The sequence below is a fragment of the Monodelphis domestica genome, chromosome 2 (genome assembly GCF_027887165.1).
Source record: "Monodelphis domestica isolate mMonDom1 chromosome 2, mMonDom1.pri, whole genome shotgun sequence".
In the NCBI taxonomy this organism is placed as follows: domain Eukaryota; kingdom Metazoa; phylum Chordata; class Mammalia; order Didelphimorphia; family Didelphidae; genus Monodelphis; species Monodelphis domestica.
The window spans coordinates 163,236,720-163,260,424 of NC_077228.1; the positions used below are offsets into that span (position 1 = coordinate 163,236,720).

At 36.0% G+C, this 23,705-nt stretch overlaps 1 protein-coding gene across 2 annotated transcripts in view; it reads left to right on the top strand.

Annotated features, from left to right (window-relative positions):
- GNPAT (glyceronephosphate O-acyltransferase) overlaps positions 1–23,705 on the top strand; it is a 63,422-nt gene that overhangs the window by 29,082 nt on the left and 10,635 nt on the right. For both annotated transcript variants that reach the window (XM_056816150.1, XM_007481627.3), the window contains exons 2-11: positions 5,062–5,244; positions 11,358–11,534; positions 13,665–13,794; positions 14,844–14,971; positions 15,488–15,563; positions 15,804–15,955; positions 16,053–16,183; positions 16,826–17,049; positions 19,507–19,749; positions 20,591–20,670. In XM_056816150.1, the coding sequence (XP_056672128.1) occupies positions 5,062–5,244; positions 11,358–11,534; positions 13,665–13,794; positions 14,844–14,971; positions 15,488–15,563; positions 15,804–15,955; positions 16,053–16,183; positions 16,826–17,049; positions 19,507–19,749; positions 20,591–20,670 (1,524 nt within the window). The remainder of the gene's footprint in view (positions 1–5,061; positions 5,245–11,357; positions 11,535–13,664; positions 13,795–14,843; positions 14,972–15,487; positions 15,564–15,803; positions 15,956–16,052; positions 16,184–16,825; positions 17,050–19,506; positions 19,750–20,590; positions 20,671–23,705) is intronic.

Consider the following 23,705-nt stretch of genomic DNA (forward strand, 5'->3'; position numbering starts at 1 on the left):
CTTGCTTGACTATGCCTCAGGAAGCTCATTATTGAGATATTCTGCATCCTTTATGATCTTATCAGCCTTAATACTCTACCTCATCACTACAGTCTGCCTCTCTAATTGTGGGGTGAAACCTGGAACTCTAAACCTTCACTTAAGGAGAGTAATAGATAATAATAATAGACTATATTTGGTTATTAATTGATAACTAACATCAGGCAGTTATCTTCTTTTGCTTACCCTCCCTCCTGTTTCCTCCCTCTTCCAGCCTTCCTCTTCTTCAGCCTATTCAGCTTCCCCTCCCCCCCCCTTTCTTCTTTCTAAATCACTCTGGGTGAGCTATGATGTTTCAAAATGAAATAGTCTTTCTCTTCTTTATCTTAAGTAAGGGGTTTATTTGAGGAAAACAGGAAAGGATAGAGAATGGACATAAGAGGGATGGGGATTTCCCTATATTATAGTGAGCCTTAGGTTGGAGGATGTTGAGAGAAATGTCTGATAGGTCTGGAGTTCAGTCACTATCATGAACAGAGCAAGTCAGAGAGATATCTGGACTATTGTCCTTCTGCCTTCAAAGTCACCAGGCCACCTCCAGCTTGATTTTCCAAAGTCCAAGAGAGAAATCAGCTTCTTCCTTCCCTGATACAAGGCAATCAGGAACAACCAGGTAACCCCACAGTTGGTCCGGCTCCCAACTGCCTTTCCCAGGTAACATTCCAAGTCAGAGTACACTCATTTGACTGACAGGTCTTTACCCAGCTGTTTCCTGTCTGGCTGCATACCTTTCCAATATCTCTCTTCCACACCCCAGCTCAGAATATTTCCTCATTTCTCAACTGGTTGTACTCCATTTTTTTCTTTATTAAATTTTTTATTTTAATAACACATTTCCTCATAAGTTTTCTAAAGTCATCTGATCTATATTGTTTTTCCCTCCCCCTCCCAAAGCTGACAAGCAGTTCAATCTGTGTTATACACGTATTATCATCCCAAACATATTTCCATATTATTCATTTTTACAAGCAAATAATCTTATGGAACCAAAACCCCAAAACATATGCCTAAATAAATAAGTATAAGTCATATGTTTTCATCTGCATTTCTACTCCAACAGTTCTTTCTCTAGAGGTGGATAGCATTTTTTCTCAAGTCCCTCAACACTGTCCTGGATCATTGTATTGTTGGTTATTTAGTAGCAAACTCTATCACATATGATTGTTCCACAGTATTATAGCTACTGTGTATAATTATCTTCCAGTTCTGCTTATTTCATTCTGCATCAGTTCATGTAGGTCTTTTCAGCTCTTTCTGAAATCATCCTGTTCATCGTTCCTTATAACACAATAGAATTGCATCATCATAATATATCACATTTTTTTTTCAGCCATTCCCCAATTGAGTTTCCTTTTAATTTCCATTTCTTTGTCACCACAAAAATACTGACTGCACTACTTTGGGATTTCTCTAACTGACTTCTCCCCTGGGTCCTTTATTTCTCACCTCACCCTGCTTTTCAGCTTCCTTTTATGGTTTTTCTTTTTGTCTTCTATTGGTTCTAAGGTTAGGGAACAAGGTGGCTCAGTGGAAGGAGAGTTGGGCCTAGAGTCAGGAGGTCCTGAGTTTATATATGATTTCAGACACTTCCTAGCTCTGTGACTTTGGGCAAATCACATAACCCCAATTGCCTAGCCCTTTTCACATTTATAGCCCCAGAGCCTGGCTCAAAGCCTGACACATGGTAGGCACTTAAATATTTTTTGACTAATAAACAGGATCAAGAGCTTCCACTGACCAAGTCTTCTATCTTCTATTGTGTGTTTCCCCTGAAGAAAAGTGGCATGAGGCTGAGAGACTTTCATTTGCCCCAAACACAATTTACCTCAAACACAACTTACCCCTACCCACAAGAAATCCACATGTAGCTGCCTGCCTGATCTATCTAAGATGTGAAGAGACTCCAGTACAAAGAACAGTCTTCCCTTTGAAGGCTTTCCATCTGTTATGCCTGTCCCTTAAGTGAAGAAGAAAAGTGGGTAGAGTAGGACTTCCATCTCCTGCTACACCGTCTCTTGCCTAATCACCAGCCTTTGGAGGAAAGAGGTGTAGTGAAATGGGGCCTCTAATCTGACCATCTAGTGCTGCTCTCCTTGTGTCTGAACTCCGAGATGAGGAATAGCTCCTTCTAGTTAGTAATGAAATTGTCACTTATACCCAACTGATCCCAGGGATTCTGAATCCCTCTAGTCATCATCCAACCTCCATTCTCTATCCCCTACCTTCTGATTCCTTATTTCCACCCCAAAGTCCCAAACAAAAGCCACCCACCATTTCCACTGTGCCCTCTGGAATGCCTATGCCATGGGCAACAAACTAACCTTTATTCAAAGTCTTTTCTCTCCCTCCATCTTCTAGCAGTCACTGAAATGCTGAACTCTTGATCTCCTCTGATGATGTAGTCCTCCTAGCCACCTCTTTCTGGTATTAGCTACACCTTGATTCATTCCCCTTAGCTTACTGGTTGAGGTAGGGAAATATTTCTTGCTCACCATTCCCATTCCCATTCCATTTCCACTTCCATGTTCTCATCCTACTTCCACATTCAGTAACCTCCCTTCCTTTGAGGGCCATACTATTCATATCTACTACTCAAACCTGGTAGCCATCATCTATAGACTATGAAGCTATCCTAAAAATTCATAAATTCTTTGTATTAAGATCTGTTTTTTAAAAGCAATTTTAGGGAAAGTTGTTTCCAGTGACCTGGACTGGGAAAAGCAGATCTGCCAGAGAAAATGCTTAAGGACCAGCATAATTCCAGGCAGCCTAAAAAGCTGAAAGTAATAGAAGATGCCCCCAGAAATCAGTCACTACATCAGAAGACTCTGAGTGAACCCTTGAATGTAACAACTGAACTGTGGGGTTCGGATCACTCATCTCCTTCAGTCCTCTCCATGCACTCTTATTTTAATTGATTCTGATTATTGTCTATTTGCAGTACATGTGCAAGTTATATAGCTTATGTAGTAAAGTTTTCATCCAGTTGCATGTTATAATCTCGGTAACTTTCATCTTCCACAAACTTACTTTTCCCTATACATATTGATGAGCCCATCCCTTTTAATTAGCCATGGATTTCCTTTAAGAAGTGTGTTAGTAGTATTGTTTATATTGATTATATCCTTATACAAGCTCATTTAGTAATAAAAGTATGTCTTCCTTCAAACCATACCTTCTTAAAGATCAGGAATATTAATCTTAGTTAAACTTAGAATGTGGTAAATTAATATTAATTAATAACAACATAAAGAAACGAACAAGTGATCAATGATCCAATTATTTTTTGACAGGACTAATGTTGAAGCATGATGCTCAGCTTATTTTTTATATACATGTTCTGTTTCACTAAATTATTTGTTGCATAAGTGTTTTATTTTTCCTCAGTGGGGGAGATAGTGGTGATGGGTGAGAGAGGAAATTATTTTTAAAAGTTATATCAATTTTTAAGACCCTGTATAAATTTGTCTAAGGACAATTTTAACTTTGTCACCAACTCTGACCTTTTTCATTATCTCTTACCATTTGTGTATAACTATTTTAACATAATTCCTTTGACATAATTTCAGAGCTTTATCCCTATACTTTGACTTTTAATAATTAAACTCTTTAAATAGAAGTAAGCTGGAATAAAATTTTGAATAGCCTTTTAAAAACTATTTTTAAGATAACTGCTGATCACCACAACAATTTACTACAGTTCCAAAGGACTTGTGCTGGAAAATGCTATTTATCTCTGTATAGAAAACTGATGGGGGGCAGCTGGGTAGCTCAGTGGATTGAGAACCAGGCCTAGAGACGGGAGGTCCTAGGTTCAAATCCGGCCTCAGCCACTTCCTAGCTGTGTGACCCTGGGCAAGTCACTTGACCCCCATTGCCTAGCCCTTACCACTCTTCTGCCTTGGAGCCAATACACAGTATTGACTCCAAGACGGAAGGTAAGGGTTTAAAAAAAAAAAAGAAAACTGATGGATTCAGAATGTATATGGAAGCATGTTTTTTCTTTGTTTTTCTTCTTTTTTTCCTCCTACAACATGGCTAATGGAAACTAATTTTCTATTATTTCATAAAAGGCTTTCTATTTCTTGTCTTCTCAATGTGTAAGGGAGGGAAATAAAATAAAATTGAGTTAAAAAAACAAAAGGGTAACTGACAAAAATTTCAAGACAAATATATTTGTGTTATCAATTTTACTAATTTGGTAAAATCTGCCTTTGTCTATATAGAATGTTCCTCCTGATAATAATAGCTTGCATTTGTATGTATGTGTAGCACCTTTGTTTATATAAATGCACTATTTAAATATATTTCTATGTTTAATACATATGCTTATAATGCATTTGTATATTTACTTGCATTTAATGAAGTGTTTTCTTTACAACAAACACATAAAATAGGTTGTGTATTATTATCCCCATTTTACAAATGAGGGAACTTAAGTATCAGAGAAATAAAAGCATGTTGTCCACAGTCACACATCCAGTGTTTTTTTCCACTTTGTCATTTACTACATTGTCATCTAAATAATCTATAAGATCAAATGACATTTTTGTGAGGAAGTGGCAGATTATATTTGTTTTTTTCCCCTTGGAATATAAAGCCTAGATTAATCTAAAGAACATCATGAAGGCAGAAGAAATCTGTAAATATGCAGGTTCAATCAAACAGATTCTTTGTTTTATATGAAAGCTTGGTGTTTTATTAGTATGATACTTGTTTAGTTTTACCAAACAAGGTGTTATTTTACCTTGATCCAATTTTCTTCTATAACTTTGATGTATTGGCAGAACGATAATAGTGCAGAAGATATTACTGGTGGTTCGGCGTGTTTGCTAGGCCTAATCATATTTATGTGCTTGTTTTTTAAATACATGTAAATTTTATATCAGGAAAAAATGTATCTACTAGGAAAAAATATCCCTTATGTAATAATCATCATACATAATTTAGAAATTAAAATGTAACCGACTTAAGTTTAAGGTCATACTCTCACTGTTTTCTTTATTTTGTCCTTTACAACAGAAAGAACTTAAAAAATGGGATGAATTTGAAGATATGTTGGAAGAGAGGAGGCATTTCAGCGACTTGAAATATGCAATGAAATGCTATACACCTACTGTCTACAAAGGGCTTTGCCCTTGCAAGCCAGAAAAAATTAAACGTGCTGTTCTCAAATCTGAGGAGGTTCAGTATATCGTCAAGCAGGTGAGTGATTACTTTAATTGCCACAATCAGATTTATTCTATGTTTTGTTTCTTAGGCATCCAACAAATGCTTTCCCCTTGGATATTTTTTATTTAGATCAATTGATTAGAGCACCCTGTTTTATAATAATCTTGAGTTCAGACTCATAGTTCAGTTGCTTTCTTTGTCTTTGTATTCAAGGATTTGCTCTTTGCCCTGTTCTTCCATTATTGGGAACTTGTCTCTCCTTTTGCTCTCCTGAGCTTTTTATTTTAATTCAGCAGATACCTATTAAACAGCTACTCTGAACAGAGAGAGTATTATGTCATTCTTGTTGCCACCCTCCTTATTTTAGACACTTGGGCAGCTGGATAGATTCTGGACCTGGAGTCAGAAACACCTGAGTTAAATTTGGCCCCCGATACTTGCCAGCTGTGTGACCCTACACAACTCACTTAGATTCTGTTTGCTTCACTTTCTTCAACTGTAAAATAGGAATAATAATAATAGTACCTACCTCACAGGTATAATGATTAGAATGAGTGGTCACCAAAATTGTATAACCCTTAAGTCACAAAACTATTAATAGCTAGATTTATTAGTAAGAAAAAGAATATAAGAGAGAAATATAGAAAGGAAGTGAAGTAATTCCTTGCCTAATAATCCAGAGCCTAACAACTCAGTGTCTGTCTTCAAATCTCAGCCTCAGAAAGCAAGAAAACACTCCCCCCCTTCCCCCTCCCCCAGCTTCCTGCTGGGTCTCATCTTATAAATCCTTATTACACCCACTAGCTCTCTTACATCACTCCCCAGGAACCAATCACAGCTCCTCAATTAGCCTGGCACCATCCAGGGGGACATCAATTCCCTGGTTTCTGATTGAATTGACCCAAATTCAGAACAAATGGAAGGGAAGTATAAATCTCTGATTGATCAAATAAAAATGCAAATTCCCTTCTTACACAGGGTTGTTTTTAGGATCAAATGAGATATTTGTAAAATGCTTATCACTGTACCTAGCATATAATAGGTGCTATATATAAATGCCAAATTATCACTATTATTGTTGTTGTTGTAAACAATTTCTATAAAAGGCAGGCTACTCATTTCTGAATAGTGCATGCTGAGAATTTGTTATTTTCTCTTTTCTTTATTCCTAACTTAACTGCCAGCTTTCTCTTAGCTGAAAAAACTATGGGATGTGAATTATTATATTATGCAACAAGAAATTATGACTCAAAGGAATTGAGAGAAAAAGGGAGATCTATATAAACTGATACAAAGAAACAGAAATAGGAGAACAATATACAGTTGTCCTGTGCTATATTGTGGTTCGCTTATCATGATTTCACTGTATTGCAGGTTTTTAAAAAATATATCAAATTCTGTCTTGTGGAGTTTTCACTATATCACAGGATTTTGTGGATGAATACCATACCATACACAGTGGAAATGCAGTATGCCTCTACCACTTGCACAAGTTTGCCAATGTGAGATTGTACATGGTACATTATTGACTGATGGAATGAAAGACGACCAACCATTGGCTTAGTGACTATAGCATCGGTCTTTTTGCTCTCCTGCTACTTCTCAGATTTTCACCTATTCCGAAGGTCTCTAGAATGTAACTTCCATGATAGGTGAGGGATCACTGTATACAGTAATCCTTAATGATGTAAATGAAAAGATCATTACAAAGAAGCTGAACACTGAGTAATAAGGAAGCCAGGGACAGTTCTGGAGAGTAAAAAGGTGGGGGACTGCTAAGACAATATTGTATATACTATCAGATGGAGCCACAATTTGGGATATTTTTTCCTTATCCTGTTTTTGCAGGGGGAGGTCATAAAGTTTCCCCATTTACATGTAAAGGCAATTTTTAACATTTTTTAAGGGTTCCACATTCTATTAGAAGTGAAGCAACAAACTGGGAAAAAATGTTTATACCAAAAATCCCTGACAGAGGTCTAATTTCTCAAATTTATGAGAAACTAAGTCAAATGTACAAGAAATCAAGCCATTTCCCAGTCGACAAATGGTCAAGGGATATGAATAGGCAGTTTTCAGATAGAGAAATCAAAACTATCAATGATCACATGAAAAAGTGTTCCAATTCCCTTCTGATTAGAGAAATGCAAATAAAAACAACTGAGCAGAGAGGCCAATATGACAGTAAAGGAAAATATTAAATCTTGGAGGGTGTGTGGCAGAATTGGGACACTCATACACTGCAGGGGAGTTGTGAAATGATCCAACCATTCTGGAAGGCAATTTTGAATTATGCCCAAGGGACTTTATAAAAATGCCTGCCCTTTGATCCAGCAATACCACTACTAGATTTTTCCCCAAAAGATAATAAAAAAGGGTTGTACAAAAATATTCATCACTTCGCTCTTTTTGATGGCAAAAAAAAATTGGAAAATGAGGGGGTGTCTCTCAATTGGGGAATGGCTGAACAAATTGTGGTATATGATGACGATGGAATACTATTGTGCTATAAGGAATGAGGAAGTGGAGAATTTCTATATGATCTGGAAAGACCTCCACAAACTGATACGGAGTAAAATGAGCAGAACCAAGAGAACATTGTACACAGAAACTGAAACATCTATAGCACAATCAAATGTGATCGACTTTGCTACTAGTAGCAATGCAATGATCCAGGACAATTCTGAGGGACTTTTGAGCAAGAATGCTATCCACATCTAGAGAAAAAAAGGTGGGAGTAGAAACACAGAAGAAAAACATATGATTTATCACTTCTTTATATGGATCTATGATTTGGGGTTTTGGTTTCAAAAGATTACTCTACTATAAAAATGAATAATATGGAAATAACTGGGAAATATGGAAAATGTGATAACACATGTATAACCCAGTGGAATTGCTTGTCAGCTGTGGTGGGGTGTTGTGGGAGGTGTGGAGAGAAAATTAATCATGTAGCCCTGGAAAATATTTAAAAATAAATTTAAAATTTTTTTAAGTTCCAAATTCCCTCCATCCCACTCTTCTTCCCCTCCTCCTAAAATGGGTAAGCAATCTGATACAGATTTTACATGTGCAATCACATAAAAAACATTTTTCAGTATTAGTAATTTTGTGGAAAAGATCTCGAACAGAATCTTTTTTAAAACCTAAGGCCATGAGGGGGCAGCTAGATGACTCAGTGAATTGAGAGCCATGTCTAGAGACAAGAGGTCCTGGCTTCAAATCTAGCCTCAGACACTTTGTACTTGTGTGACCCTGAGCAAGTCACTTAACCCCCATTACCTAGCCCTTATCACTCTTCTGCCTTGAAACCAATATATAATATTCATTCTAAGATGACAGTTTAGGGTTAAAAAAAACTGAATCCATGCAATTACAGGAATTATTAGTAGAACTAATAGAGTATTATAAATTATACCATTCAAATTTAATTGTAGTCAGCGTACAGTTTTTCTTTGATTCTGCTGGTTTTACCCTGTGTCACTTTGTTATTTTATTTTCTTGCTTGTTTATTTATTTGTAATATTCTTTCCTTCAAAAATTTGGATTTCCAAATTCTCTCCCTCCCTCCAGCCCCTTCCCAACCCATTGAGAAGGCAAGCAGTCTGACACCCACTATACATGTGAAGTCATGCAAAATATATTTCAATATTAGCTACTTTACCAAAAGGTGGGGCAAGAAAAATAAAGGAAAAACTACATGCTTCAGCCTTTACTCAGAGTTTATAAATTCTTTCTCTGGAGGGAGATAGTATTTTTCACCATGATTCTTTTGGAATTGTCTTAGTTAGGCTGTTGTAATGATTGGAGTAGATGAATCTTTCACAGTTGATCTTCATTCACAATATTGCTGTTACTGTTCTATATCACTCTGTATGAATCTCTGATCACTTATATCATTGTTTTTAATTTTTTCCCTAAGTGGAATAATATTATATTCATATTCCAAAGTTTATTCAGCAATCAGTAGACACTTGGAATGTTTCCAGGTTGGTTTTTTTTTTGTTTTTTTTTTTGGTGGTGGTTACTGTTTCTTTTCTTCACTTATAACAAAGCTGCTAGGAATATTGAGTATAGTTTCCCCCATATTTTAAGCATGAGCATGAAAACCAGGAGTGGGATAATAAACAGTTGAAAAATAATAATAGGTGAGATATAAATAAATATAGATAAAGATACATACACAGTGCTTTAAGACTTACAAAGTACTTTACTTACATGATTTTAATTGACCTCACTACAACTCTGTTGATTTTAGAGGTGAGGGAACTGAAATTCTAAGAGGTTAATTGATTTGTCCAGGGTCACACAGCCTCACTTAAGTGTATGAGGTAGGATTTGAATTCAGGTTTTCCCAATTCTAAGCCCTATGCTGTATTTATTGTTCCTTATTGCCCCTTATACAACAAATATACAAACATTTTTATAGTGATCTGGTTTCATTGATAGTAATAGTGGAGCCATCATATTTGGACACAAAACCTTAGTATCTTGTAGTACTTTTTCTTTTTTTAGACCCTTACCTTCCATCTTGGAATCAATACTGTGTGTTGGCTCCAAGGCAGAAGAGTGGTAAGGGCTAGGCAATGGGGGATAAGTGATTTGTCCAGGGTCACACAGCTAGGAAGTGTCTGAAGCCATCTTGTAGTACTTATGATAATTAGCTTGGGGAAAGAAACTTACCTTAGCAAAATATTTACAGAAAAAATTCTGTAGGGAGCAGCTAGGTGGCTAAGTAGTTTGAGAATTAGACCCAGAGATAGGAGATCTTGGATTCAGAGCTGACCACAGACAATTCCTAGCTTTGACGCTGAGCAAGTACCCTGCCACTCTTCTATTTTAGAAGTCATACTAAGACAGAAAGTATGGGTTTAAAAAAAACAACCCCAAACAAAAAAAAAAAAGCAAAACCCTATATTCAAGCTTCACCTCTTTTGGAAGATCTTTCTTGGACCCTACAGTTATAAATGCTTCCCCTCTCTGTCTCTCCTTCTCTCCTCCCCTCCCTCTTCCTTCTCTCTCTCCCTTCCCTCCCCCTTCATCCCTAAGCCTGGCTCCACTGAGTCACCTAGCCGCCCCTGTTGCTTTTATCTACTCTCTATCTTGAATATTCTGAGTTATATAGATTATCATCCCCTTTGGGATATAAGCTCCTTGAAGGAAGGGACTTTTTATTCCCAATGCATAACAGGATGGCTTTTACCTAGTAAATGATTAATAAATGTTTATTGATAGATTGATCTCTCTGAAAGGCCCATCTTTTTTAATTCCTATATTTTGTAGTCATGTTATTTGTTTTTAAGTGTTTAATAGAATGCTGCAGTCTTTGAAGAACTGAGATTGAAAAATCATCCAAAGAACAATGAAAGGTGAATCATTGCCATGAGCTAGTCATGATACATTCAAAACAAAGATGGTAGGCTGCTGCTCACATGGTGAAAATAAGGGGATACCATTGGCTAGCTTACAGGAGCCACTGGTATCCTTATGCTGTGAAGAGAAACTAAGGAAGAAACATAGGACTCCTCTTTTCCCCATGACCATTTTATAGAAAGACATAAATAGGATAATTTGGCTTTGAAGATTTGGTAAAGAGTTAGATGGAAGGGAAAGAAAATTGCAAAGACTTTTGAAAAGGTGTATATGGGGACCAGCTCATTAGTCCTATGTTTGTTTGGAACCTAGGTTGCATGAAGGCAAATGCTGGGAAATAAAGCCAATAAACGAGGAAGCAGACAAGTTGTCAGAGCACTTTATTTGATGCATAATGGGAATCTAATGACGTTTTTGAACAGTGGATTGGCATAACCAGAGTTGTGCTTCAGAAAACTAATATGGAGCAGAGTCAGGTAGATCAGAGAGGGAAGGAAGGTAAGATTATAGTCCAAAAACCAAATAGGAAACTATTCCAACAGTTTTGACTCTAGAGGAAAGATAAAGAGGATCTTTTTTAAGATTCTGAGAGTGAAAGTTGAGAAAAGGAGATGGATTTTAGAGATTTTGTAGAGGTAGAAAGGATAGGAGAATTTAGCATCTCTTTTCCACTCTGGTTCAGTCCTCTTCATCCCATACTTCCTTCTTATTTGAAAGACAAGAATATCTATAGTCATTTCTTCCAAAGTGACTTTTTCCCCCTTTCTGTCCAGATTTCCAAGGAAACACATGAGTCTACTGATATAATCCAAGAGGAAGCTTCTGAAATCCTGGATGAGATGGCTCACAAATTGCGTCTGGGAGCCATTCGATTTTTTGCATTCAGTTTAAGTAAAGTGTTTAAACGCATTTACGAGAAGGTGTGTGTGAATGAAGAAGGCATTCAGAGAGTGAGTATTGGCATAAATATTTAATTTTAAAAGGTGCATCTGCTTCTCAATCACTCATAACTCTTTTATAACTTTCTGCTTTGGTGGAATATCTGAAAACATCTCTCCAGTCAGCTTAAAAGAGATTGAATCTTGGCAACATGTAGTTTGAGTTAGGTTAAGTTAGGTTATGAAATATAATGAGCCACAAAGGCTAATCAGAAGAGAATTTCTTGTTTCTTGAAGCTGTGATCTTGACAGCTTATTTTTATAATGTATTTTGATATGTGTGCTCCATCAAACAGCTGCTTGATTTCATATAACCCTTACTCTTCAGGCCTTTCAACCTCTCCTTTTCACGTACTCCATTTGCTTTCCATTTTAATGATTTTTTTTTCCTTCTTCTGATACTTATTAATTCATTTCCTTAATTAACCATGTGAAGTAGGCTTGGGACTCCTCAAACAGATCTAGCTTAGACCTCTCCAGATGATTTACCAGCATTCTGTTCATTTTCTTATCAGAAATTCCTTATTGAGACTCCAGTTTTGATCCTGAGTCTCTAGAGATCACGTCTGATGTATTCCATATGTGTTAGCATCTTCCATAGGTTTGATATCAGCATTGCCAGGAGAGCTTATGTTTGAATAAAGGAAAAGAGGTTTGGAAATGGCATTAAAGAATTTTAGATGGGGAGAAATAATAGGGAACAAAAGGTGTAAGGTAGTTAGCAATTGTAGAGGACACTTACTTGTTAGAAACTCACTTTTCCAGGAAAACATGAAAGCAAGATAATTCACGAATTTTCTTGTGACCCCATGCACTCAGATACCAAAGACCAGGTCAGTTTCTGGAACCAGGTTCAATCTTAGGTGAGTCCCCTAATGAGTTATAATGTTAAACCATTCTATACCTACCCATTCCAGATTGATCCTAAAAACAACCTTTGATTTTTAAGGCTCTCTGGAAGGTTATAACTCAGGAGCTAATTAAATTTACTCTTGGGATTGCTCCTTGAACTGGACTAACTTCAGTCTCAGGGGGACAGTTAGTACACATTTATTAAATGCTTACTGCATACCAAGCACTGAATATGGGGATACAAAGAAAGGCAAAACCAGTCCCTGCTTCCAAGAAGTTCATATTCTAATGGGGAGACAGCTTGCAAACAAATATGTTCATACAAGATATATACAACTTAAATGAAGGGTAATCTCGGAGAAGGTGCTTTTTGGGGGTAGGGGAAGTAGAAGTAGAAGGCACTGAAGGAGGAGACTGGAGAAGAACTCCTATAGAAGATGGGATTTGAGCTAAATCTTGAAGAAAACCAGGTATTCTAAGAGGCAAAGGTAAGGAGGGACAACATTCCAGACATGGGGACAGCTACTCTATAAGTCCTCTGGTTTCTATATTGCTCTTTAAACCTACCTCTTATTTTCTCTGTAAAGTAAAATTGCTCTTCTGGCAATCTTGATATCAGACCTGTGAAAGATACTCACATACACTTGACACCATCATATAAATCCAGCAGACTTGTGATCATTGAAGATCCAGGATCAAAACTGTAGTTTCAGTAAAGAAGTAGGTTCCTCAGTTGAGAGAATGGAAAGAAAAGTGGTGTGGAAAGCTTAAGGAAAAAATGACATTTGGAACAGTAAAGAGAAAGCCATCAGATTTAGAAGAGTAAATGCCAAATTCTTCCCAGAAATGCAGTTCCTTTGGTTAATGCTAACTAGAAGCTTCAGTGTAACCTACTTATTTTCTAAAATGTAGAATTTCTTTGTTATTCTTTCTTTCTCTATATCATTGCATGTAGTTGGATTAGTTTTAGGTTTTATGGTATCTGGTGCTAAGATTTCTATATATATTTTTTGTCCTAGAGAAGGCTTTTTAAGCACTTGAGCCATGATTTCAGTCAAATTTATCAAATTCATATAAAATTGCTGGAGTGTACCCCTATAGTATGTTTAATGTCATTTCAGATTAAGGCAAAGCTTAAGAGATAGGGGAGAAGGTATGAATTCAGATGCATCAGACTAGTAGTATATTTCCTCTCCAAACATACAGATATGCTTTCCTAATCCTTTCTTATTTGAAAAAATGTGTAAAGCAAACATAATTAAAATTCTACTATTCTTTCTTGTTTTAAAGCTACAACGGGCTATCCAGGAGCATCCAGTTGTTCTGCTGCCTAGTCATAGAAGTTATATTGACTTTTTGTTGCTGTCATATATTTTATACACCTATGATTTATCTGTACCTGTCATTGCAGCAGGAATGGGCAAGTAGTCTACTTTTAACAAGTCATATTCTAGGTAGATATTTCAGGAAAGTGATGAGCTAAAGAGAAAGACAATTATGTAAATGTATCAATATTAAATGCATGTACCAAATTAAGTTAAAATGTAACTGCCAGGGACTAAAAGTTCTTTAAAAATTTTATCTGACAGTTGGGGGCACTAAGGCATACAGCCATTAAGGATTTTACCCAAGTTTATGACAGCTAAGATCAGAAGACTTCTGCCTCTTTTTATTGAATCCATAGTACTATTAGTGGACAACATGTTGGCCCATTTAGAAGCTAGATGGCAAAATAGATAGAACACTGAATTTGAGATTAGGAAAATCTGACTTCAAATCTTGCCTAAGACACTCATCACCTATGTTACTTTCGGCAAGTAAGTCATTTCATCTGTCTCAATCTCAGTCTTCTCATCTGTACAGTGAAGATAATGACAGCATCTATCTCATAGGGTTATTGTGAGGTTCAAATGGACTAAAATTATATATAAAGTATTTCACAGAGCTCAAAGTACTCCATACCTATTATTGATGATGATGATGATGATAATGGTGATGATGATAATAATGATGATGATGGAAGGGAAAGAAGAGAGGAATAGGAGTAATGGTGGGTAGTACCTGGCATTGTAACCTAATCAAAGTAAGTTAAATGTCATATTCATGTAGAAGGCATCACTTTGAGACTGATATGACCACATTAAGACTATTGTGAGGAAAGAGCTTTGAAATTATATATGAATGTAAATTAAGCCACCTGTCATTGCTACTTTATGCTGGATTGTTATTACTATTGTGCAGGATTGGTCAAAAAAGCCTGTTGGATCACATCTGGCCCATGCCTTTTATTTCCTACCCTTATATTAGATCCAACTACTTACTGATGTTTAATCACTTTATTGAGAATAGACCTTAAGAATAATTTACAGTAAAAAATATAATCTTTCACTTTGGGGTATGAATTCATATCTTTAGAAAAATTAACTATATCTGTGAATGAACATTAACATTAATGTTATGTGTTTTTAGATTTCCTGGGAATGAAATTGGTGGGTGAGCTGTTACGAATGTCAGGTGCCTTTTTCATGCGGCGTACATTTGGTGGAAATAAACTCTACTGGTCTGTGTTTTCTGAATATGTAAAAACCATGTTACGGGTAAATACAACTAATTACCAAACATTTTTCATGCGAAGATTCAATTATTTTTTAAGTTTTCTGTTAGATGTCATTAGGGTCTACTGAGCGGGCTGGTCATCTCTTCTGTTTGGGATGCACAGTCTTACATTTGATCATTGCAACTCCTTTGATTAAGAATAAATATAAGGTGGGAACAGCTAGGTGGCTCTGTGGAAGAGAGCCTGGCCTGGGGGTGGGATGATCCTGGCTTCAAATCTGGTCTCAGACACTTCCTAGCTGCATGGCTCTGGACAAGTCACTTAACCTCTATTGCCTAACCCTTATTGCTCTTCTGTTTTGGAGTTAATACTTAGTATTGATTCTGAAACAAAAAAGGTAAAGGTTTATAAATAAATAAATAAACAAACAAATAAATGTAAGTCTGGTTAAATGTTACTTGGAGGGCTGAAGGAAAGAACTTGGGAAAGAGAATCAAAATAAAGATTTGCTACTTTGACTGATACTGGGTTGTTTCTCTCTCTCTCTCTCTCAAAGAATGGTTATGCTCCAGTTGAATTTTTCCTTGAAGGAACAAGAAGCCGCTCATCTAAAACCTTGACCCCTAAATTTGGTAGGTCAATTTACAGATTGGATCATTGAAGGAGAATTAAGTTAATTTTGAAAGTATGAAGCTGTTTCATTCTGGTATTTCAGAGAACATCATTTCTGTTCCTCCATGATCATAGTAGTAGTTTTCAGTGTTATTTTTTTATAGCTGGTATACAGTATATATTTAAATTTTCATTTACACTGACATAATTTAATTTGACTTTTTGATCAAGTCATATGAGCCGTATTCTTCTGTTTATAGGTCTTCTCAATATTGTAATGGAACCATTTTTTAAGAGAGAAGTTTTTGACACCTACCTTGTTCCAATTAGCATCAGTTATGATAGAACATTAGAAGAAACCCTATATGCATATGAACTTCTGGGAGTTCCTAAGCCAAAAGAATCAACAACTGTAAGTAATTGTTTTCATTTTTAGCCATAATATTATTCTTTTTAAAATATTTACGTTTCTCAAATTTATGTTTGTCTTTTTTTGCTTCATTTCTTAGGGTCTATTGAAAGCAAGGAAGGTACTCGGTGAGAATTATGGCAGCATTTATGTGTATTTTGGAGAACCTTTATCACTTCGATCCATGGCAACTGGGAGAATGAGTCGGGGTCCATATAACTTGGTTCCCAGGTATCAAGTGCTATGTTTTCATAAATGTATGAAAATAATTGCCTTAAATGTAAAATTTGGACAATTATAATTCTTATAATCAACACTTAGGATTAGAAGTTGGTTTAATTCTTTAACAATTAATGAACAGGTCAGCTTACTGTTTCTTTCAGAACAGCTTCCCTCTCTATCTAGGTATAGCATTATGAGACACTTGACATATATGCAAAACAGAGAAGACCAGGTAATATGCTTTTCTTTTCATAGGAGGGAATCAGTACACTACTAGCTGCCCAAAAGAAACATTATTATGAAGAAATACTTAATACCTAGATGCAGAACATTACTGATAGGCCAGCCAAATCATATATGTATGTTTATTTACTTTTACAAAACACTGAAAGTGCCTAATCCAGGTTAGAGAAAGATAGGAGTGTATTTACTCTCTAGTGCCTACATACCTTGCCAGAATAGATAGGTTTAAGGTCCCATTGTATTATAGTAAAAGGTCTTGTGCAGAATAATTCTTGTTTGTAAGCTATGAAAGTACTTTTTTAGCAGTTTTTTAAAGATAACTCACAGAGTAGTATCTCTTTTTTCCCATCCATTTCTCTATTGACATTGTCCTAGTCAGTAATCTCTCTTTCTGGCTTTTTCTTATAGACACATCCCCCAGAAACCATCTGAGGATATGCATGCATTTGTCATTGATGTTGCATACAAACTGGAACTTCTACAAATTGAAAATATGGCTCTGACCCCATGGATTCTAGTGGCCACTATATTGCTTCAGAACTTACAAGGAATGGACTTTGATGTATTGGTTGAAAAGACTATCTGGCTGAAAGGTTTAACACAGGCCTTTGGAGGATTTCTAATTTGGCCTGGTATGTAGAAAGTTTGAACATTTTCTTCCCCTTATGTTTTAATTCGAGAAGATGGTGACCCTCGATTTGCAGGTACAGTGTCTTTTAAAGTTAAAGCATTGTACTGAAAGGCCAAAAAAAGGGTATTTGTTTTCCTCTCTTAAAAAAAATGAGTTAATATCTACAACATATTTGCCCCCATAGATTGTTAAAAGACTTTAGAGGAGTTGCCAGGTTTTGTACAATCCTTGACTAATGCATGTTTTATAAATATTCTTATGTAGCTATGAACATAATCTTGTGAGCATCAAGTGTAGCAAAAGCAAAAGTTGGAGTAGTATTTCTTAATTCTTAAATTTCTTGGGTTTGTACTGTTAAGAAATTTAATTAGAATTATCCCCCCTCAAAATAATAACCATTTATAGAGGAAACATGACCATCATTTTAAAAGTTTTACCTAGTAATAGTAATACCTAGCGGGGATTATTTCCCATTTATTGCATTGCATATCACCATTTATTACAAAATAAGGATTCACTATCTAGGTCTTTTTAAACTTGTAACTAGAAACAACCACTCTTATAGGAAGGCATTTGCTTTAATTTCCCCCATTTCTAGCCTTCTCATCTTAAATCTAAAGCCTTCTCTGATAACTTCTTAGAATTCTTCCATTCTTGGAAAAGCATTTAAGTTTTTACTATTTACCAACTGTGCTAAGCACAGGGTTGAGAGTACAAATAGAAAAATAAGAATGTTCTTGCCATCAAATTACTCATTCTGATGGGGGGAAGAAGGGAAATAACACTTATGGGATGTTCAGCTGAGATAAGCAGAGCAAATCAGAATTCCCAACTAAGAGTGAATGTAAACAGAATGAAAAAGAAACCTACTTACAAGCTTACCACCCCCATCCCTTCCTTATAAAGCATTGTACACTCAAGAAGTACACAGTCTGGATCATTTGCCTATCCTGGCTCAGAGACTTATTTTTTCTAAGCTGAGACATAGGCAAGTCAGTTAACCTACTTGCCTGTTTTCCTTAATTATAAAATACAATTAAAAAAATGTCACCTACTTCCTAGGGTTGTTGTGATAATCAAATGAGATAATATTTGTAAAGTGCTTAGCACAGTGACTAATACATAGTAGGCTCTTTATAAATGTTGTTATTATGATGGCCTCTTAAATCTTTAAGCAAACTACATGCAACTATCCGTCCAGCAGAGGTTGAATGTAGGTTGCTTCCATTATAGGAATATCTTCTCATCGTACAGTATCATTAGGTACAAAAAATAGTGAAGTATAATCTCTTAACTTCAAGAACCATGACCTCTGGTTTTCCATATATACTTGGATGATGAAATTCAAAGTGATTTTATGGGATTGCTTCTTGGATTAACTGTGATAGAGTATGGTAGAGATGAGGGCCTAGAGTCAGTCTTATTTCAGTGTGAACACATGAGTGCAAAGATAATACTTCTTTGTATATTTACTTTTTCATCCTGGAAGTTTATTTTATTTTCATCCTTCAGCAGTGTGCTCCTTGTGACATGTTTCTCTTATTCTTAGGGAACATCCAAATTAGTCATGACAAACTTTCATTTTTTTCTTAAGGTATTTGTTACTAAATCATAGAAAGACAGTGCCGTAGCAATCATCTGGTGAATGTTTTTTAGATTGTGTACTCAAACTGCACTTTCAAGCGGCTTGTGAGCCCCCCACAATTACTCTAGACAGTGGAGGGAGGAAGTTTTCACATTGGGCTGCTTGGCAGAGGAGTGGGGCATGTGAAAAATATCCTCAGGTGCAGTGGAGAGGGGGAATGGAGCAGCCCCCTTAGGCATGCCTAGGCACCTATGTCATGGCTTCACCAACAAGGATCTAGTCCAACCTCCCTGGAAATATACTGCCAGCTGAAAGGGGATGATATAAAGTAGCTCTCCAATCTTAATGAAACTACAAGATTTACATCTTAGGATATTTGTATGATTTTATTTCAAGAATTCAAACCCCATGTTTTGAGTACTGGTTTGAGATATCTTAATAGAAAGAAACCATATGAACTTTTTCATCTGTTTGATCAAAACACTTTCCATCACTATTTTTCTCATATATGTATTATTTTTAAAACTCTTCAAGCAGTGAGGTAGATCAAGTGATGAAGGGAAATGTTTTTAAAAATTGGAACCAAATCATACTGCTTTCTTGGGTGGCTGATACATTTTTGTTTTGTTCTTTATTTTTGGCAAAGATTGTAAGAGTCCTTAAAGGGTAGAATATGCTTATAAGTCTTTTAAAAGCTTTAAATACACATCTATTTTTATATACATAGTTAGACATTTAGATAGATAGATAGATAGATAGATAGATAGATAGATAGATAGATAGATAGATAGATAGATAGGACCTGAATACAAAACGAGTTCCTTTCAACTTCCTTTTGTCATCTGCCTGCATCCTCTGTCCTTATGTGTGCAGATAATATAGCTCCTGATGAAGTTATACATTCTTCCATTCTTCTGCATTCTAACATCGTCAGTATTAACAAGGATCAAGTGGTTCTGAAAGAGGAAAATGGAGAACCAGTAAATGCTGAGGGACTCGATTTCCGGCATATCATTATCCTTATGTGTGTAAGCTACAAGAATCAGCTGCTTAACATTTTTGTCCGTCCTTCCTTTTTGGCTATATCACTACAGATGGCATCCGGTGTCAGGAAAGGTAACTTTTCAGAATATGATTGTGTGTTTGGAAAAGATTTGTCCATAATTTGTAGTGTTTGCAATCTTCATGCTGCCCTACCCACTGAAATGCCACATACTTAATCACATGGATCAGGGAACCTGTGGTACATATAGCACCTTAAAGCTTCTTGCTCAGGTACATAACCTTCTCATTCCTTCCACTTCTAAATTTAGACTTGCAAGGGCTTTTCAGGACTATCTGGTTAGGTCCCTTCATTTTATGGGTAAGGAAACAGATCAAATAAAGTGATATGACTTCCAATGTAGAAATACATAAAAGGTAGAGAATTAGTCTACCAATGTAGTGATTCACTAAGTATCACTTCAGGTCCTGGGATTACAGTCTGGGTGGGAAGATAAGGTATACCTAATTGACTGTAGTTCCAAAGTTCCCTTCCTTCTTCATCAGGAAATCATTGATATATGATAACTAGGAGGGAAATGTGAGAGGTAACTGACTTTTTAAGGAACTTTGGTGAGCAACCTAAAGCATTATTGATTACAAATTCAATCTAAATAGAAATCATTAGCTGTAATTACTAAAATTATTTAAAAACTGGACTGTACTGAGGGAATTTGGTCATAGATATTGAAGCTTATATAAATTTTACTGCCATCAAGATAAACTTAGTTTGACTTTTAACTTTTTTGAGTAGAACTGAATTCTCATTTCCTGGAATATATGAATAAGATTTAGAACAATGTCATCTTTAAAATGTTGCACTTTATTTCATAGATTGATTAATATTTTCTAAAGATTTTTGTTGGCTGCCTTGAAAAAAGAGCATTGTAAACTTTGGTAATTAACTTATTTCCAGAGGACATCTACAGCTGCTTTGACTTCCTACGTGATGTGTTTTCAGATGAATTCATCTTCTTTCCAGGAAATTCACTAAAGGTAAAGCCTTTATAAACAAATAGCAGATATATAGCTTGAGTTCTGGTGACATTAATTACTTAGTGTGGCAAGGTTCTGAAAGAGGCTAAACTATATGTGACTTATCAGTTTTCTAAATCCAAGAATATCTAACTCAGAGAGGGACATGTCCAAATTGGCATTCTTTCTTGCTCTCAGACATCTCTAGCCCAGCATAATTTGAGGTAACATTTCTAGGAATCTTGAACAAGGAAAAGGTCACAATCAACTAAAATGCAGTATTTCATTAACATTCAACTTCATCAGGAGTAGTATCCTTTCCTATACTTTAAATACTATAATACTGAGGTTCTTAACCATTTTCCTTTTATGTCCCCCTTTGGCTATCGTCTGGTGAAGGCCATAGATCTCTTTTCAGAATATTTTTAAATGCATGAAATAAAATACATAGGATTACAAAAGAAGGCATTTATACTGAAATAAATATTTAATTCTTTTCCCCCATTAAGTAGGTGGGTCCCAGTTTAATAACCCTTGATTTAAAAGAATAATTATCACTTAAAATTACTCAGTTCTTCCCTTTACCCCCACTTTAAGGACTGAAAGGTGATCCTTCTTGCTATTACCATATCTCAGGCCATTCAGACAGAGGGTGCTGCCCTTAGGTGGGTTATAGCTCTCATCCCTTTGTTGGGAGAAGGGCAATGAACTTAATTTGAGAAGAGATTTTAATTTTTTTAGGTTGTTTATCATTCAATCCATTTTCCCTTTCCTTAGCTTTTGTTTTTATACATTTTGTAAAGGGCAAAATGGAAAGGACTTTGTCTCTCTTAACATAAAGGGACCATCTTCCAGGCATGGATGCCAAACACACTTACCACCTTATTTAGTTCATCACTGTTTACCTCACATTCTGCTTAATTAAATGCCAATAGCTTTGAAGTTCTGTGTGATTTTGTTATGGGGTGCAGATATATACCCCTAGGGTTTGGGAAGGATACCTTTTGCAAGAATGCAAGACTCCAAAACTTGGATTAAAAACAAAAAGAGAAATTTATTAATTTAGAAAGTAATGTTGAGAATGGCCAGGAGGATAGCAAGGTGGAACAGCAAGAGGGGGAGCAGTTCCTTGGGAGGACAGCATGAATGGAAAAGCTGTCCTCCTGACAACATCAGTTCTGGAGATTTTATACTCTTCACAACAGATGCTATGTCATGGTGTGAACGTGACTTAGAGTGCTAATCACTCAGGCATTTGATGGGGTGAGCTGGACATCTGACTGGGGTCTGCCTGGAGGCATAAAGATTCATCTCTTTGTCCATCTTAAATCTAGAGGATGATCAAAGAGGATAAACATCTCAGGCCCCTAGAGAGGTCATTGGGTATTTCTAGGTTCAGAGTCACCAGGATGTAAGGGAGCAAGGGAGTTTCCCTGATAATAGTTCACCTGAGTTTCTGGGGGTACAGTGCCCATGTCAATTTGATCTCCTCTAGTTTAGAGATATATTGGAATAGGAGTTTAGAACTGTGGTTTTAAATAAGTAACTGCCTCCCAAAGTGCTATGCACGAGCCAACCTCTAAGAAGGTGGCCATATAAAGAGGGCCCTTCTACCATACAAAATGGCCCTTGGCTCTGTGCAAATCCCACTTCTGCAGTGAAAGTAGTAGTGGCAAAAAATGGGGCAAAAGGTGCTAGGAATCAAATGGTTTTTAGACATTTACTCTCATATTTTAAATATAAGATCACAGTTAAGCAACTTAATGAAAATACTATCAGAATAACTGACTATCAATCATGACATTCTAACTACAGAAACAAGCCAGCAGAAGAAAGAATTTCAACTTACTTGGAAGGATAGCTTTTACCGCTTCTTCTTAGTAAAGCCAGTAAAAGGATCAGCAGAGTTGCTTTTATCATGTTTCCAAAGGCAAAAAAGACATCCTATTTGGACATATTTAGTCATCTTAAATTTCAATGCTCATAGTAAAGTTAAGCAAAAAGACCACCATGAGGATAGCTAGGTGGCTCAGAGAACCAGGCCTGGAGATAAGAGGTCCTGAGTTGCAATCTGGCCTCAGATATGTCTTAGCTGTGTGACCCTGGGCAAGTCACTTAACTCCTGTTGCCTAGCCCTTACTGCTCTTCTGCCTTGAAACCAATATTTAGTAATGATTCTAAGACAGTAGGTAAGGGTTTTTTAAAAAAAAAAACAAAAAGACCACCATGAAAATAATATTTGCTTATGGGCCAAAATCTACTGCAAAGAATGAGGAGGTAGAGAAATTCTATAAAGACCATAAGACCCTCAAACTCCATCAATATTATTGTAATACTTGTGTAGCCTTTGTTATGAAGGTAGATATAGAGGATTGAAGGGGAAAGATTGGGGGAAATATTTTGGAAATATAGCTGAAGATCGGGAAACAAAAGGGACCAAAAGTTTGGAGACAACATAGAAACTTCTAACTTTATATAAGTAATATTTCCTATAAGAAGAATATGAAGAGTCACTAGATGTAGTGAGCACTGAGTAGCGTCACAAGAAATTAAATTGAAATCCTAATATAGAATCTTAACAGATAAGAAATAACTAGTTACTAATGGTAATTTTTTCAAAAGATACATTATCTTTTATTTTTACATCAACTGAGTTTCTCTCAAACTATATCATTTGACCTTTCCTCAATTATTAGGCATCTTTGTTTCTAGTTATTTGTTATCATAAGAAATACTATCATGAATATTTTAGTGTATGTGGGACCCTTCTGTCTTAACCTCCCAGGGACCATATGCCTCACATTGGAAGTTCTAGATCAGAGGGTATGGTCATTTTAGTCACTTTTTAAAAGCATAATTCCTTATTGCTTTCCAAAGTGACTGACTTAATTCATAGTTCATCTAGAAATGTATGTGTGCCTCTCCTGTGAGAGCCATTTCTTAATTAGCTATCTTGTGATAATTAAAATGTTTGGGAGCAAGGGAAATATATATATCAATTATGACTGCTGAAATATGTTTTCTACTGTGTCTTGGTTTTATATAAATATAAGATG